This window comes from Adiantum capillus-veneris, chromosome 28, assembly GCF_014529385.1.
Source record: "Adiantum capillus-veneris isolate H3 chromosome 28, ASM1452938v2, whole genome shotgun sequence".
NCBI classification, from domain to species: domain Eukaryota; kingdom Viridiplantae; phylum Streptophyta; class Polypodiopsida; order Polypodiales; family Pteridaceae; genus Adiantum; species Adiantum capillus-veneris.
The window spans coordinates 859,614-876,070 of record NC_140958.1 but is presented as its reverse complement, the minus strand read 5'-3'; the positions used below and the strand labels follow the sequence as shown (position 1 = coordinate 876,070).

At 40.5% G+C, this 16,457-nt stretch overlaps 1 protein-coding gene and 1 pseudogene across 1 annotated transcript; one reads left to right on the top strand and one right to left on the bottom strand.

Moving 5' to 3' along the window:
- Window positions 1–7,295: 7,295 nt before the first annotated feature.
- LOC147419972 (uncharacterized) lies at window positions 7,296–8,095 on the top strand (annotated as a pseudogene).
- Window positions 8,096–8,340: 245 nt separating this feature from the next.
- On the bottom strand, window positions 8,341–9,057 carry LOC147419971 (uncharacterized). Its single transcript, XM_086505139.1, has one exon. The coding sequence runs from the start codon at window positions 9,055–9,057 to the stop codon at window positions 8,341–8,343; it is 717 nt and encodes a 238-aa protein (XP_086361265.1).
- Between the last annotated feature and the right edge of the window lie 7,400 nt (window positions 9,058–16,457).

Genomic DNA, 16,457 nt, shown 5'->3' with positions numbered 1-16,457 from the left:
CTATAAATTGGCACTGAGAGGTCACTATCGGGGGGGGGCAACTTATGTGGAACCAAGCATTGGGTAGAGTGTAGTAGGAGGGATTGACACCATCACCATCACGGGGAGGGGGTCTTGTGTGTTGGGCTTGCTTTGGAATTGCACCATGCGAAGGGAACCACACCCATCTCTCGACTCCAATGGTCGATGCACATAGGTATGCACGCTCTTGGCAATGAGTATTCACAGTCATTGAGTCGCCCTAGAGAACGCACCAAGTAGGTTGCACCATCTCCTCCCCCTACCTCTCTACCACCACGGCATGCCACCTTGTAAATATTGCAGAAATAATTCACCCTCACACCCCCGAGGTTGTTTTCATCAATTGCGAGTGTTCTCTCTCTCTCTCTCTCTCTCTCTCTCTCTGTGTGTGTGTGTGTGTGTGTGTGTGTGTGTGTGTGCGTAGGCTTGCGGTGTTCATATCATCGTGGGCTTTGTGTCCTAAACGCTCAAAGCTAGGTGGTGCCCCCTGTTCGCTTTACCGTGGCAGGCTCGAGACGAGCCATTCTGCCCCCGACGTTTTAGAGGCCGTCGGGGTTCGGGGTCCGCTTTGTGTCCGTCACCACGATCGACCACCCCCATAGAGAAGTGCCCACCCATGAAAGATTACTGAGCATGAGGCTAGGCATCAGATGAAGACATACACACCTAGAGCGATGAGCTTTCGAGGAGGCATAGGAGCTAGAGCTATACCGCCTCTTCATGAGCATGGACGGTGCCACACATGGCGCAACTAGAAGAGCCACGATCGACCACCCCCATAGAGAAGTGCCCATTCACAAATCTGGAGACACCCTGGATGCACGGAACTATAGGACTAACAAAATTCATCATACAATAGCCAAACTATATGGATTAGTACTTGAGGCTGAGCTCAATTCCTATGCAGAGATTGAGGGGCTTCAAGCTCCTAGCCAGGTAGGATTCAGACGGACCTTCTCTACTATCGACCATATCTCCGTATTGTGTTGCCTCATTAATGGTGCAAAGGGATGGAAGAAGAATCTATATTGTTGCTATGTGGATTTCTACAAGGTCTTTGACACAGTTCCACAGAAGAGGCTCTTCCAGCAACTTCAGAGAGAAGAGACAGAGCGTGTCACTGAGTCAGAGGTTTTTTTAAAAACAATACTTCCATGCATTTATGAGAGCACTAACAATAGCTCTAGAACTCTCATGCATACATGGGAGATTTTTTAAATACAAATTTGTCAATCTTTCTAAAGGAATATCTCCCATACATCCATGATCTCTCTAGCTAGTGATTCGGCCTTTGACACAGTTCCACAGAAGAGGCTCTTCTAGCGACTTCAGAGAGAAGACAGAGAGCGTGTGGCTGACTGAAGCTTTTTTAAAAATAATACTTCCATGCATTTATGAGAGCACTAACGATAGCACTAGTACTCTCATGAATACATGGGAGATTTTATAAAAACAAATTTGACAATTTTTCTATAGAAATATCTCCCATACATCCATGATTGCTCTAGCTAGTGCTCTCATGCATGCGTGGGAGCACTTTTGATCACACTCTCTCTCTCTCCCGACTCACCTCAAGTTCATCTCTCACGCAGTGAGAGAAACATGGTGCTTAGACACGACCTCTGAAAGCTATATATCAAACAGACATGGTTCGCATCTCCCCTTCAACAGAAGATGTCACACTATAGAGATCATTTTCTTACCATACTGGAGGATGGATTCATACAATGAACGCGCTACATGGACATCTACATGCCAAATAGTTCACAAGTGCTGATTGGCCAACTCAGAGTGTCATCACACATACTAGAGATCGAGATGGAACGAGCTGGGGAGAGATATCCTTCAGAGGAAGATGTCACACTATAGAGATCATTTTCTTACCATACTGGAAAACGGGTTCACACAACGACCACGCTACATGGACATCTACATGCCAAGTGGCAGCACACAGACTAGAGATAGAGATGGGACAACTACGGAGATACCTACTAGAGATATAGACACACACAGACTTTTGCAGCCACCAGCAAACACACAGATGGGGGGAGAAGTGACATCTTACAAATTTTTTCTAAAGGGCAACACCTCTCCCACTCCCAGATCCTTGGAAGGGAGCGACTCTTCAACACGCTGAGGCAAGCCGAGGTAAACAACACCTGATACTGAATGCCAACCCCCGCAGACAGATGAGGAGATCCAGACCCGAGAGCGCATAGCTACTAAGGAGAGACTCGCTCAGATGAGAGCAAGGTTTCATACGAGCAACCCTGGCAACAGATCGTTCCTTGACGCAAAAGAACATGCATACCTTTCCGCCCATGTACCATATCTTGCTCCCCCTCATACCACACACAATCTCTCCCTCTCCCGCTCGTCATAATATTCAGTTTCTCAGAGTTTTAATCGTGAAGTGCTCCCCCGTTTGTGAAACCTTGAGCCTTATGTTTACTTACCCTAAATTTCAATGAGCAACAATTCCATTGCACCGTAGGCCAGAAGCAGCAGGTGTTGGCAGTAGGAAATTCTACATAATTTTTTGGCAAGCCTCACGACTCACTTACAAGCCTTACAACTCCCGGCTCATAGATAGACAATGCTATAGCTCCATCTGGATATTTACTGCCTAATTGACTACACGGCAAGAAAGCTTCACCCCCAATGTCACTTTCGGTATGTCTACATAACAAAACTCAACAAGCAAGCAAGCAAGCACCAACTCAAATATGCTCGTAGTGTTAAGAAACCAGATGAGAGCCAAAAAGGTATCACTACTAGCTCGCATCTACAACTCCAGATACATTACTCGTAAAGAGATTACAATTGGAATCTATAGGACAGAAATAGATTTAGAATTTCAAACCTCTCCAACTCGTGAACATATCCTGACTACACATATGCATACCACCTGCAGTCTACATTATCTTGAAGCAAAGTAAAAACAGCAACAATCCAAGAGTTAAAGCCAAACCGCTAGAGCAAAGAAAATTTAATACAATCAATGTTACAATTATTACCCATGATGAACAAGTCATTGAAAAAGAAGCCTAAGGATGTCAAAACAACCGTCATCTCCATGCTAGTGGAGGTTGTACTTCGTAGAGATTCAATCACCTCCAAATTTGCAACAAAGAAATCCATCAATCCATCAATTTTACCTACTTCGACCATGAAGAGCCTTCTTTAAGCAATAAACGTGGCATTACTGACAAGTGCAAAACTCCCAAGATAGAAAACATGGTTGAGAGAGGCATTAAGATACCGATGCTAGAATAATTCGAATTGATCAGACATGCAAGATATGGGTCCGACAGTCAAACCATAATTAAACCTCCTTGATAAGCAAGGTCTTAACACTAGGTTGGTAACCTAACAGGACATAAAAGTGTCCTTTCAGGGTTTTCAAAAAAAACCTCCAAAACCATAGTAGATCCACTCATTTTGTAAAATCCTTTCATGAGGTTATAGTTCAAGGCCTACTACACATGGAAAAAATAAGAAACTTGTAAAATTTCTCATCTTTTGGTCACACCAAGCCTCCAAAGTTGATGGACCAGTACATTTTCATCAAAACAGTCATTTCTTACGTTTTGTTGCATAAAAATAAGACTAGGGATTTTTGTAGGACTTGAGATAAATTCCCTAGTTAACTTCAATGGGTTGGTGATTAGAACATATGATTGCTTCTCACTCACTATTTTTGTTTTGCCAAAAGAAATAGGTACAAAAAAGTTGAATTTTTACCAGTCTGCAAACCTATCATCAAAGTTTCTATAGCCATGCTCAATACAAATAATATATGCATGTTTTCTTAGTTCCCTATTGTCCTTTAGGTTCATAAGGAGCCATGGAGCATGTCAAAAGAATAATACATCTCTTACCAAGGGGAATCTTGGGGACAAAGATGAAGTGCTAAATACAGCAAACATGAAAAAACTGGGTTCAACATTATGAGTTATAGAATCCCATAGAAACTATTCAATATCTAGCCAAATTTGATCGTTATGACTATATATGGTTACTACCTACAAAATGCATGTAGTTGTCACAAGAAACTAGTAATATTGAAAAAGCTATACTTGATATACTAGAATGTTTTGTATTCTTCTGTAATTGAAAAAATCAACCATCGTTTTCTACTATGCAAAATCGGATATTAGGTGCCCCAAAACTCAAGGAATATTAGCTTTATGTTACAATATTTGACATAGAAAATCAAAACTGCATTTGGATATCATGAAAGCCACCAAAAAAATCATAGAAGAGCTAAAATTGGCTAAAAAACAGGATTTGATAATTTTTGTAATTTGGTCATAACTTACAACTTTAACATTTATTTCTCCCTAGAAGCATCAGGACATGTTGAGGACTACTAAAGATAGTTTTCTAGCATTATAGACCTCACAAACATGAATTCTAGAGTGGTATAGTTGCAAAAAGCTCAAAAAAGACAAAAACAGGACCTGTTTTTTCACACAGTTTAGGTTGTGAAATGTTGTGCAAGGACAAGGTTAAAGATGGAATTGATATTCCAAAAAAATGTCGAGTTTTTTTCAGCTCATGAGACAACTTTCTAGATAGATAGCACCTCAAAATCCATTTTGAAACTCTTGATATAATTCAAGGAAAATGGTCACTTAACAGGACATAAAAGTGTCCCAGGACATAAAAGTGTCCCATTACCAACCTAGTGTTAAAGACCCACTTCACACAAATCCTGTTCCACAGTATGGACGCTAGACAAGCTCCCACATGATTGTGCTCAATAGCACCAATCTTGAAGTAATTGCCTTCTTACAGGGACATGAAAGCACATTTTTAATTGATACTAATTCTAGGACCGGAGCTTAGATTGATAGATAGACTGCAACCTCTTCCCATTTAGGAGGGAACTCTGTGAAACCAAAATTGCACATATTGACAGCGCAAGAAATAGTGATCCAAATCCTCTTTACAAGATGATCTTCGCATGCGCACTTGCGAACTCATTGTGTAGAGGCTCATCAACGGCAGTATTACACCCTTTCTTCCTCATGAACTAGTAATTCAGAGTTGCTTGACAAGGACAATGAGCAGCGCTTACTCAAGAAAAAAGACAAGATCCACGGATAGACATTTCACAGGTATATCATCAAAACAAACGTCATCTTGATGAATGAAGGACCCCTCGTTGGATAAATCGGATCTCCCTTCAATACATGAGACTCGTCAAATAAACGACTTTCCGGCTTCATGATTAACACACACAAAATGTTAAAAATAAGAAAAAGCAAATGAAAATCAACTTTCACGACTTTGGTTACTACGCTCATAAGAAACAAGTGGTGCAAGAAAATGCAAAGGGGTGTGATCACATATTGACGAGCATGGAGGTATATGTAGGCAAGGGAGTAAAGGTTACTCCCAACAAGTCAATATCCCAACATAAATGAAATAAGTTTATATGAATAAATCTTACACAGATCAAAGGATGCTAAAAAATGCTCTGGAAAAAATACATTAAAGGTAAACTTGCAATACAATTAACTGTTGAAAAGAATTAGATACTCAGAATTTTGCTCAATGTCATAAAATGATGTCAACTTGTGAAACAGAGGCTAGTTAACTGAACAATCAATCTAAAAGAATGCACCAAAACAAAGGAGTGCTCATAAAGCGTCTCTGCTGAGAAAGAACATATCAATACCTAGCTGTAAATGCCTTCGAGAAGTTTGATGTTGTCAGCACCTGAAACTTGTGGAATCTGGTTCAATAGAACCTATCATCAGGTATTTCCAACTGTATCAAGCTCAAAATCTCCGTTATTAGCTTCACCAACCAGTTGTATAGATAAGTTACTATTGGCCTATGCTGGCTAGGCTCCATTGTTATACCCTTAATTCGCTGCTTGTTAGGTGTGCCTCTCTCCTGCTCATGGGCCTCTCAAGGATGTGAGGCTGAATTTGAATTGGTAGCATGTTTGCCTTGATGTCAGCTTATGTCCCATAGAATGCGGTGACAGGTGATTGGAAACAAGATGTAACAATAAACCTGTAGATTCAATCTAGGTTTTTACATCAAAAATAAAACCAAGGGAAATTCATTTCTCATCACTCTTAGATGATGTATCACCTCTCACAAATCCCCCTTAACCCATGCACTTTCCTCTACACCTCTACCAACCAATTAACTTATTGAAACTCACTTCTGCTATGATGATACATTGTCATTGAAAAGTTCCATATGATACACAGGCCTGTTCTGAACTGGTTGCCTTGTGCATCACCACAGGTTGCTGGCAAAAAGCAGCATACAGAGATATGTACCTTCTGAATGTCCCACACTGCTTAGCAGTCGAGACTTGTCCGGGTAACACAATGCAGCAGACTGGTTGATGTATTGCTGCGAATGGATGACAGAATAGTCATGGGGAAGATATGATTTGCTTGGCCCCAAGGGCATAGCTACCGTTTCTGTAGATACTGTGTGCTGATGGCTAGTAAACACAGAGATGCCTTTGTCTGCAGACATCATTTGATATTGGCTTCCAAATGGATGAAGCCATGAATTTCTGACATGTACACGTAGAGATATCTCTGTTCGCAGGCATCATTTGATGTTGGATTGCAAAAAGGTGCAAATGCACACAAGAAGATGCCTCCATATCTTCTTGGGTAGTATTGAAGTAGCGGAGATTTCAAAAAAATTCGTGAGAAAGGCGATTCTAGAGATGATGTGCAGGCCGGTTGCGTGGGGCCTCCTCCTACTACGTAGTAGGTCCTTCAATTTTTGACGCTGAGTATGTTGTGCTCGCTCACCAAGACCTACGTGCGAAAGAAAAGACAGTTTCTTTCCTTCTCTTGAAGGGCATAGAGAGAGAAACCTAGGATGCATGTGTTCTTACCAAAACAGACGATGCCTCAGCCTAGATTGAGGACGTGGCCAGGTTTTTTTGTATTTTTCCAGTCCTGCCTAGACTGTGGGAAATGTGGGATCTTGCTAGATTACATCTATTGAAATACTGCAACTAATCTAAATTGAATTATAATTGTAGATTAACCTTCTATTCTCCATGTAAAAGGTTGCTACGAGTATTTAAGGATATAAATTACACAATAATTTTGCATATTTTTTTCAAGTTTAAGGAGATATTTGATTTTTAAGTATTAACTAACCTCTTGCATTTAGCTCTTTATATACTTAGAACACTTGGCCTTTTGCTTTCTTCATACCCACGATTATTTCTCGTTGAGCTTTTACTCCTATCTATCTGTCTGTCTCCTGCTCGTCTAACTATGGCTCTCGACCATGTTGACAGCCTTTTAGGAGAAATCACTGCGATTGTTGATGCCATCGTTGGAAGTGTGTCTATGACTTCAAAATAAGTCCTATGCGCTGCAGTCCTTGGTGGTTTCAAAGGACGTGTACATGAGGTTGGAAGACTGCCTGTTGAGAATATTATGGTATCCCCTTCACCTTCCAAAACCTTTGGCTTCTTTTGGGATGATAGTGTCAATCTTTCTGAGACCTTTCTTAAAAATTGTGAAGCTACAAAAGGAACTATCTCACATGAGATTTTCAAGTTTAAAGAGTCCTTAGAACAACAATTTCTTGTCCACAAACTTGTTGTTGACCATGAACTTGTTGCTGCAAAAACAAATGAGCAACGCAATATTGTTCTTGTGAACCAGCTAGAACATGATATAAATCACTTTAGAGAAGAACATTCATCTCTGAAAGAGCATCTTGAGTTGGCAAAGCAACACATAGATTTATAGAACTCCATTGTGACCAACCAGGCTCGGGAAGTTTCATCCTTGAAAGATTTGCTAAATCAGTCTCAAGCACAGATTGCTGCTCTGAAGTCCATAGTGACCAACTAGGATCGGGAAGTGTCTTCCTTGAAAGACTTGCTTAATCAGTCTCAAGCACAGATTGCTGATCATAACTTCATGGTGACCAACCAGGCTGGGGAAGTGACTTCTTTGAGAGGTCTACTCCAACAAGATCAAGCTCAATTGAACGATCAGGCAAGAGAGATCTCGTCTTTGAGCAATTTGCTTACCTCAGCCCAAGCAGAGTTGATCCTTTTTAGAGACAAAATTGATGATCTTACAATTTGCAATGTTTGTTTGACTACTCAAAAGACACATTTTTTGCTTCCTTGTGGCCACTTCAGATTATGTGTTGATTGCTTGGACAATATCCAAAATTCTGGTGTCAATAATGTGATTGTTTGTCCATGGTGTCGCCATGCACCGGTGTCGCCATCCGGTGCATGGCGACACGACAATAATTTTGTAGGGTAGTTGAAGGGGTATTCTGAGCAGCAATCTGTGCTTAAGACAAGTCTTTCAAGGAAGACACTTCCCGAGCCTGGTTGGTCACCATGGAGTTCAGAGCAGCAATCTGTGCTTGAGATTGATTAAGCAAATCTTTCAAGGATGAAACTTCCTGAGCCTGGTTGGTCACAATGAAGTTCTGTAACTCCATGTGTTGCTTTGCCAACTCAAGATGCTCCTTCAGAGATGAATGTTCTTCTCGAAATTGAGTTATATCATGTTCTAACTGGTTCTGTAACTCCATGTGTTGCTTTGCCAACTCAAGATGCTCTTTCAAAGATGAATGTTCTTCTCTAAATTGAGTTATATCATGTTCTAACTGTTTCACAAGAACAATATTGCGTTGCTCATTTGTTTTTGCAACAGCAAGTTCATGGTCAATAGCAAGTTTGTGGACAAGAAGTTCTTGTTCTAAGGACCCTTTAAACTTGAAAATCTCCCGTGAGATAGTTCCTTTTATAGCTTCACAATTTTTAAGAAAGGTCTCAGGCACATAGACACTATCATCCCAAAAGAAGCCAAAAGTTTTGGAAGGTGAAGGGGATACCATAATATTCTCAACAGACAGTCTTCCAATCTCATGTACACGTCCTTTGAAACCACCAAGGACTGCAGCGCGTATGACTGATTTTGAAGTCATAGACACAGTTCCGGAGATGGCATCAACAATCACAGAGATTTCTCCTAAAAGGCTGTCAACATGGTCGAGAGCCATAGTTAGACGAGCAGGAGACAAACAGATAGATAGGAGTAAAAGCTCAGCGAGAAATAATCGTGGGTATGAAGAAAGCAAAAGGCCAAGTGTTCTAAGTATATAAAGAGCTAAATGCAAGAGGTTAGCTAATACTTAAAAATCAAATATCTCCTTAAACTTGAAAAAAATATGCAAAATTATTGTGTAATTTATATCCTTAAATACTCGTAGCAACCTTTTACATGGAGAATAGAAGGTTAATCTACAATTATAATTCAATTTAGATTAGTTGTAGTATTTCAATAGATGTAATCTAGCAAGATCCCACATTTCCCACAGTCTAGGCAGGACTGGAAAAATACAAAAAAACCTGGCCACGTCCTCAATCTAGGCTGAGGCATCGTCTGTTTTGGTAAGAACACATGCATCCTAGGTTTCTCTCTCTATGCCCTTCAAGAGAAGGAAAGAAACTGTCTTTTCTTTCGCACGTAGGTCTTGGTGAGCGAGCACAACATACTCAACGTCAAAAATTGGAAGGACCTACTACGTAGTAGGAGGAGGCCCCACGCAACCGGCCTGCACATCATCTCTAGCATCGCCTTTCTCACGAATTTTTTTTGAAATCGCCGCTTGTAGATGGCTGAGACAGTCCCACTGGGTGGGAACCGGCTCTTGTGAGACGAACAGTGGATCAGTCAGTAATTACCATGGCAGTTACCACAGTAATTTCCAAGACATATAAATAGGACCCATTACATTGTAATCTGGTTGGCATTTGTCGGCTGTACTTTTTCTTAGCTTTTGATTCATAATCCTTAGTCTCGAGCTGTCTTGAGCTACGTCATCTTTATTTGTAATCTTCCATCTGTAATCCTAAATACAACGGCCCAATGTACTTCAGCCATACATACTTTGTACTTATTCTCTCTGAATCTGAATTTAATTCTGAATCTGAACATCCTTCTCAGTACTTCAGTCTGTTTCTCATTCCAGTAGATGTATTCCAGTTCAGTTTCTATCTCCTTTTCCAGTTCTATTGCTTGAACTAACACATCACCAGTAGCTGCAAACTTCTAACACTGGAATCAGCTATCTAAAGAGATCAGCTCCAATTCCATTTTAGCGATCACGGTGGCTAGAGCTATTGCTCATTGACTAGAAAACTCATCTCCCAGTTTGAAGTTTTTCAGTTGCAGTAATGGCACCCAAAACCAGTCGTGGCCAGAAACCATCCTACCGTGTTGACCCTATTCGTAAGGAGTAAGAAGCAGACTCTGACCCCAAGCATGAGCTAGGGACTAACACCAGTCGACACCACTACCCATACTGACCGATGATTGGCATATTGCATTGTCTCTCTCCATCTGATTTGACTTTCAAGAGCACTAGAGTTGTTGAATGCGTCTGCTCGCTTTCTTTCCTGAATTTGCACCAATACTTGCTTTTGTTGCATGCAATGAATGATTCTACGATAAAACCACTGAAATAACTCCTTTAGACTGTTTGCCTTATTTTGAGAGCCTCCATGTTGTGTGTGTCTAAAGTAGGCATTTCTAGCCATGTAATGAGACTTCTCCAGGCTCTGGGTGTTCCATATACCGGGATTCCCATACTTTTGGATGAAGTATGGAAAATGATTAAAAATAATTTGTTGCAAAAGAAGAACTTTATTTAGAAATTTAAACACACGCTTAGTACGAAGACTATATGAGGCGCTTTGTATTTACCATGTAATGAGTGATTTGAGTGTCAGTCCATGCTGTCTTGAAGGATTTTTTCAGTTAGCTGAAGGTTCTGTTTAAACTTGCTAAGATTATCCTGCGACCAATCATCATTCTCACACATTTGAAATAATATATCAATGGAACGCCACACATCACCCTTTGCATTGCGAGTTGTTGGCTCTTGGTCTTTCACTGCTAAATGAAGCTTTTTCCAGTGCATATACTCAACTTTGCTAATGTAGGTAGAGTGATATACTCTCCCTCGCTTTGTTAGCTTCACATCTTTCATACCTTGAGGTTTAGATAGAAAACGGCGTGCCTTGACCCACCTATATATGGTTTGCAGGGTACATCTTTCTCATTGGTTGACCTTTTTTCGTCCCGCTGTATTTTCACATTGCCCCCATGTAGACCAATATCTGACAAAACTAGTTCCAAAGCCTCTAGAGAGACTTGTCGTTCAGATGAGTTTTTTATTTTCCAAGAAAACCCAATGTACATATATACCAACTTCTCTACAATTCGGTAGAGAGCATGCATTGTACAAATATGGACATTAACAAGTGGTATATTCAGAAGTGGTCGGAAATTAGAGTCTTGATTGTGACGAGTAGGAGCCTTTCGCCACCACTTTGGGTCCATCACTTTTGCAGGTTCCATGCAATACAAGCATGGAGACTTTGCCATGGCACCCATTCCACAATTATACATACACTTCAGTGTTTTGAGGTCACCTGCAAGATGCCATTGAACTTGAAAGTCTCCTCTCCCATCTACAGGCAATACCTCTCCTCGATTCATTTGCCTATCAATGATATCTGGAATAGGGGTTTGATGGAACACCCAAAATAAAATGTCATGGTCTTCTTTCTTTACCTACAAGATCAATCCTTATGAGATACAAAAATTAAATTTAAAATTTAGGTACAATAGAGGGCTTGCTAGAGCTACAAAATTGGAGATAACTGGATTACGTTAAATGCACCAAGCCACCATATGTTTGTTTCTGATTGAACATTGAAGTATGAAGGTTCATCACTGGGACATTTGGAATGGGAACTATTCATTAATGTGATTGTAACTTGCTCTAGCTTCTTCTCTTTAAGAATCTCACACTCATCTAGCTTCAAAATGTAGAACGCCACCTGTCTCTTCGAATGTGATATTGTAGAACTCTACCATTCTAGGTTGTAGCAAAGTGAGGTCCATGAAGATATTGTTGTACTCATCATAAGTGATAGTAAATCCATGTGAGCTATAAATATCTTGAATATGAAATGGACATCCAATGAAGTCTGTCTGTTCATTATTGAGCTATAGTATTTCCTTCCAAACACTTGCTACTGTTGGTAAAATCTTAAACTTTATTTCCTTCTTCACAAGCATGGAAGAGATAGACTGTTGAATAGCTGAGTAACCTCTTTTACTAACTCCAAGGGAGTCCAATGTACCCTGTATATGCTTGGTAGGCACTGCATTCTTTGAAATGAATCTGTCAACGACATCTCATTGCAAAACCTTAAGCTTTTTGTCATGCATGATATCCTTTTCAAGACCACTAGTTATCAATGCCTTTAAGTACTTTCCTACTATGTCCTTGGGGTCTATGTTTTCTTTGTCTGGATAAATGGAATCTCTACAAAGAAAGCATAACTAACATAAACAAACACTTAGATTAATTTAAATTAGTTAGACAATTTACAATGCTCACTTCAATGCTTCAATTCTTTTCTTAAGGTCACCAGAGCCTACCTTCAACGTTTCAAGATTCCGTAGTTTTTTCTTTCGCACACGAGTGCCTAACATTGTCTATTTGTTTTGTAATGACCGTACCTTTGTGCGCAAGACCTGTGATTCTTGTGTGCGTTGCATTACAGTCTTTTGGTCCTCATGATGCAAATTTGAAAGTCTTTGAATCTCATTTGCTTGGTGCTTCACCATGTCTTTATAAGTTTCTGATTTGTTGTTTAGAGCTTTACAGTAGCCAAGAAATCCATTCTCTCCATTATCTGCAAAGCTCAATAAGTTAGTGGGATTTGAAAATGCTGGGAAAGCATTTGTCATGGGATTCAATGGATAGAGTGAGCCTTTTTTCGAAATATCTAAGTGTTTTGCTTCCGTTGCTCTGAGTCTCTCTATCATGATCAGTGACAATTTGATGTTAGTTTTGCTTCGCTTACACAGGAAGTATATTGGGGATCCAGATCAATGTGTAAATGATAGAAGGGTCTTTTAAGGAGGACATTTGTCGGGGTGGAAGAAGAAGCCATGTGTGCAACAGGGCAAGAAAGGGAGGATTTATTTAAGGTCATTGCACAAACAGTGAGAGAGTAAGGAGAGAGCAGGTTTGGAAGGATATGTCCTATTTCCTTTGCTCATACATTCCATGTACAGGAAACTCCCTCCAATTCTAGGACGTTCACTATTCTTCAATCATCACGGCCGTTATGACACTGTGGCAAGAATCTACTTGTAAGTACACTTTTCGAATGGTTATTCCAACTTTACATTTTTCTTTTACCACACCTATTTTCTAGAGAGAGAAATTCAAAATTCTATTTTTCTTAGAAGGACCTCCAAATGACCTCCAAAATTTCCTAATGTTCCTGGCATGGTCAACACATACAGTCAAGAATTGAACCGCTTTCTTACCATCTTAGCTCCAAACCCTCGCGTAGGCTGAGCCATCATCCAGCACCTTGGTTTCCATCCGCACAGCCGTAATGTAGGGTTGCCCGAAAATCAATGAATAAGAGCAATTCTCGAGGAATGCTCTTGGATAATGAAATTTTACTCATCACACACATCCCCTACAATTACCTTAACATTTGCACATGCACCATAGATGTCGCTTGGAAGCATGTCGGCAGCTCGAATCCGCCAACCCCGTGGTCTTCATCAATAGGAAATTTTACCTTTTTTTGTAAGCTTTTTTCCATCAAACTTATCTCCGATCCATGATCTATTAGTGCTAAGACTGAATCTTCAATGTCGCCAAGCTTCACAACAGTTTCGGTTGTTGCCCTTGCCAATGAGTCCTTGAAAATTGACTCCTGGGTATACTTTCATTCTCTTCCTCATCATTAAAATGAACATGCCTTACCTAAGGTACAATTGGACTTGAAACCACCACAGGCCTCGACTCTTCTTCTTCAAGATCTGCCAAATATTCTTCATAATCATCCAGAATTGCTTCAATGTGCCGAACCGTCTGGCTCTTAACTGATTTTGGCTCCTGCTCACTTGGTATCTGTCGCTTCCTCTTGATAATATCAATAATCTCCTCGCAGAAATCACGTTTGGCAATTCCTAGAATATCACCCAATGTGAGCTGCACTTTGCTATTCAGAATGCGCTCTTCAAAAACTTTCTTTAGATCCGTAGCTGATTCAATGTCAGATTTAAGCTTATACGAGGGTCCCCTGGGCTTACCTTGCTTTTGTTCCTTGGACGCCTCCTCCATAACCACTTCAGGAGCGGGCTTAGGAGTAGGACCTTCTTTTTTGCTGCTAAATCTCGTTGCCCTTTTTGATGTCCTGGAACTTCTTCATCCCTTTTTCTCTTTTCTTCCACCATAGCCTCATTAGCTTGAGACTTAGCAATGAATGAATACACTGAGAGGGAATCGACTGAATCAGTCCACCCTATGGTTTCTCGAATTGAATTCACTACCTGTCGTAGCTTCCCATAATTTATCTTTCCTGCTTCTGCTGCCTTCAAAGAATAAGGCCACAATTGACCCTTTGTATGTGCACCATAATCATCACTCTTTCCACAAACCTGAAGCCCATATGTATCTACCTCCACAAGAGCAACATTATGTTGTATGTCTTAAACTAGCTTTTTGATGCCGCCTCTACCAAAGTTCAAGTGGAGCATCTCACCACATTTTTTTTTCATCAAACTCATCACACTCCTTAACATACCTATGGTCTTCACTATTGCACCACATGCATCGATCCCAGCCTTTGCATGGAGGTTGTTGTTGAGGCGCAGAAGTAGACCCCTTTGCAGCTAACCCTTCAAATTTAACAGCTTTGAAATTCAAATTTAACTCTTGAATACCTTTCACCAATTTGTCAAGAACTGGATCCTCCACTTTGGGTATGGTCGAGATTGACTTCTCGTTAGTTTCCTCTTCCACATCATCCATGACATTAGCCACAATCAGCTTATCAACTCTAATCTATCGTTTCATGATCATATTTATTACCGCTTCATTGACTATCTTCCAATCATATATTAAGCCCAATACACATGTTGAATCCTCCAGCAATTGTACCAAACTCATTTAAAGTCGTGGATCAGCAACCTGTATGAATAGTTCAACCTTCTGATCCTTCATTGAACTTTGCTCTGTCAAGGGCAATTGGGCGAATTTCTTTTCAAACTCCCGCAATAATTATCGAGCACATAAATTTTTGTTTTTCTTTTGCACCCACTTCATGAAGCTCTGTCTAGTTACCTTTTGTGAATCCTGAAGAAAATATTCCTCCTGTAGCGACTTCTTGAATTCTTGCTAATTCGGGCCCTTGAACCACGTGAATCTCTTTTATTCGGCCCCTAAGTTTTGGCACCGTAATTAAATGAAATCCTTCCACTACATTTTGATCACCGATTCCATTATCTTCCATTGCCTGCTCTTGATATTGTAAAATTTGCTAATATCCCGTCCGTCAAATTGTTGTAATTTCTTTGTAACTGTGTGTCGAGATTTCGAATCTGCTCTTCCAGATTATATGTTGTTGGACACCTTGTTGTTGTTGCATATACGTTGCAAACTGCTGCACCATTTGCTGCATGGCTGCCTCTTGTGGTGTCGACATCTTCCTCCACATATTCTTCTCACCCCAGCTTGCTTCGTGTCGGTTTCACCAAGAATATTACAAACTTTGTGTTCGAAAGGTGAGCCAGGAAGGCATGGGGCCTCTGGCTATGAGAGGTGTGAGAAAGAGTGTTGCAGCAGACACAATTAATGTAGACAAAGCTTAAAACAAACAGCTTGAACCAGATTCTGAAGCTTGATTCGTCAAAGAGAACAATGAACAATGCCACTGCTTAAATTAAATGTTAGTTGTGGAGTTTGAAGCTCCTTACATCGGCTTCACCTGCCTTAAATGGCCTGCCAAGCTTGTCTTCATAATATTCCTCTCCTTCATTCTTCCTCTCTTGCTTCAAGGTCAAGAGAGAGACAAAGAGAGAAATCCCAGAGAAATGTTTCATTATGGCTTAGAAATACGACTTGGGTTATGGCTTTTTGGCTTCGGATTCCAATTGCTTATGGTGGGTTTGATTTTGGATTCAAGTGGCTATGGAGTTTAGGATTAGAGACATGGCTTCTGGCTTAGGTTTAGAGATTTTGCTTAGCAATAGGATTCGGTGGGCTAAGGAGCTTAGCTTAGGATTATGATGGGTGAAGGAAGGTTTGGATTAGACTCCGCTTAAGAAGCTTAGGATTTAAAATTGGTATCAAAGCTTTGCTTGCATGGGCTATGGAAGATTAGATTCAAGAGCTCAAGGCTTCTGGCTTTTTTCCCCGAAGAAGGAAGAAGAAAAATGAGAGCCGCTTGCTATTTTTTATAAGAGACGACCTTGGGAGCTCTTTTTGTTCGCATAAGTAAGCGCCCCTTCCTATTTTCAGCCAACCCACTAGCGATATTGCTAGTGAGTAGCACCCCTTGGTGACATGGCACAACA

Coding starts and splice junctions, on each gene's coding strand:
- LOC147419971 (XM_086505139.1), bottom strand. CDS start 9,057: ATGGCTCTCGACCATGTTGACAGCCTTTTAGGAGAAATCTCTGTGATT.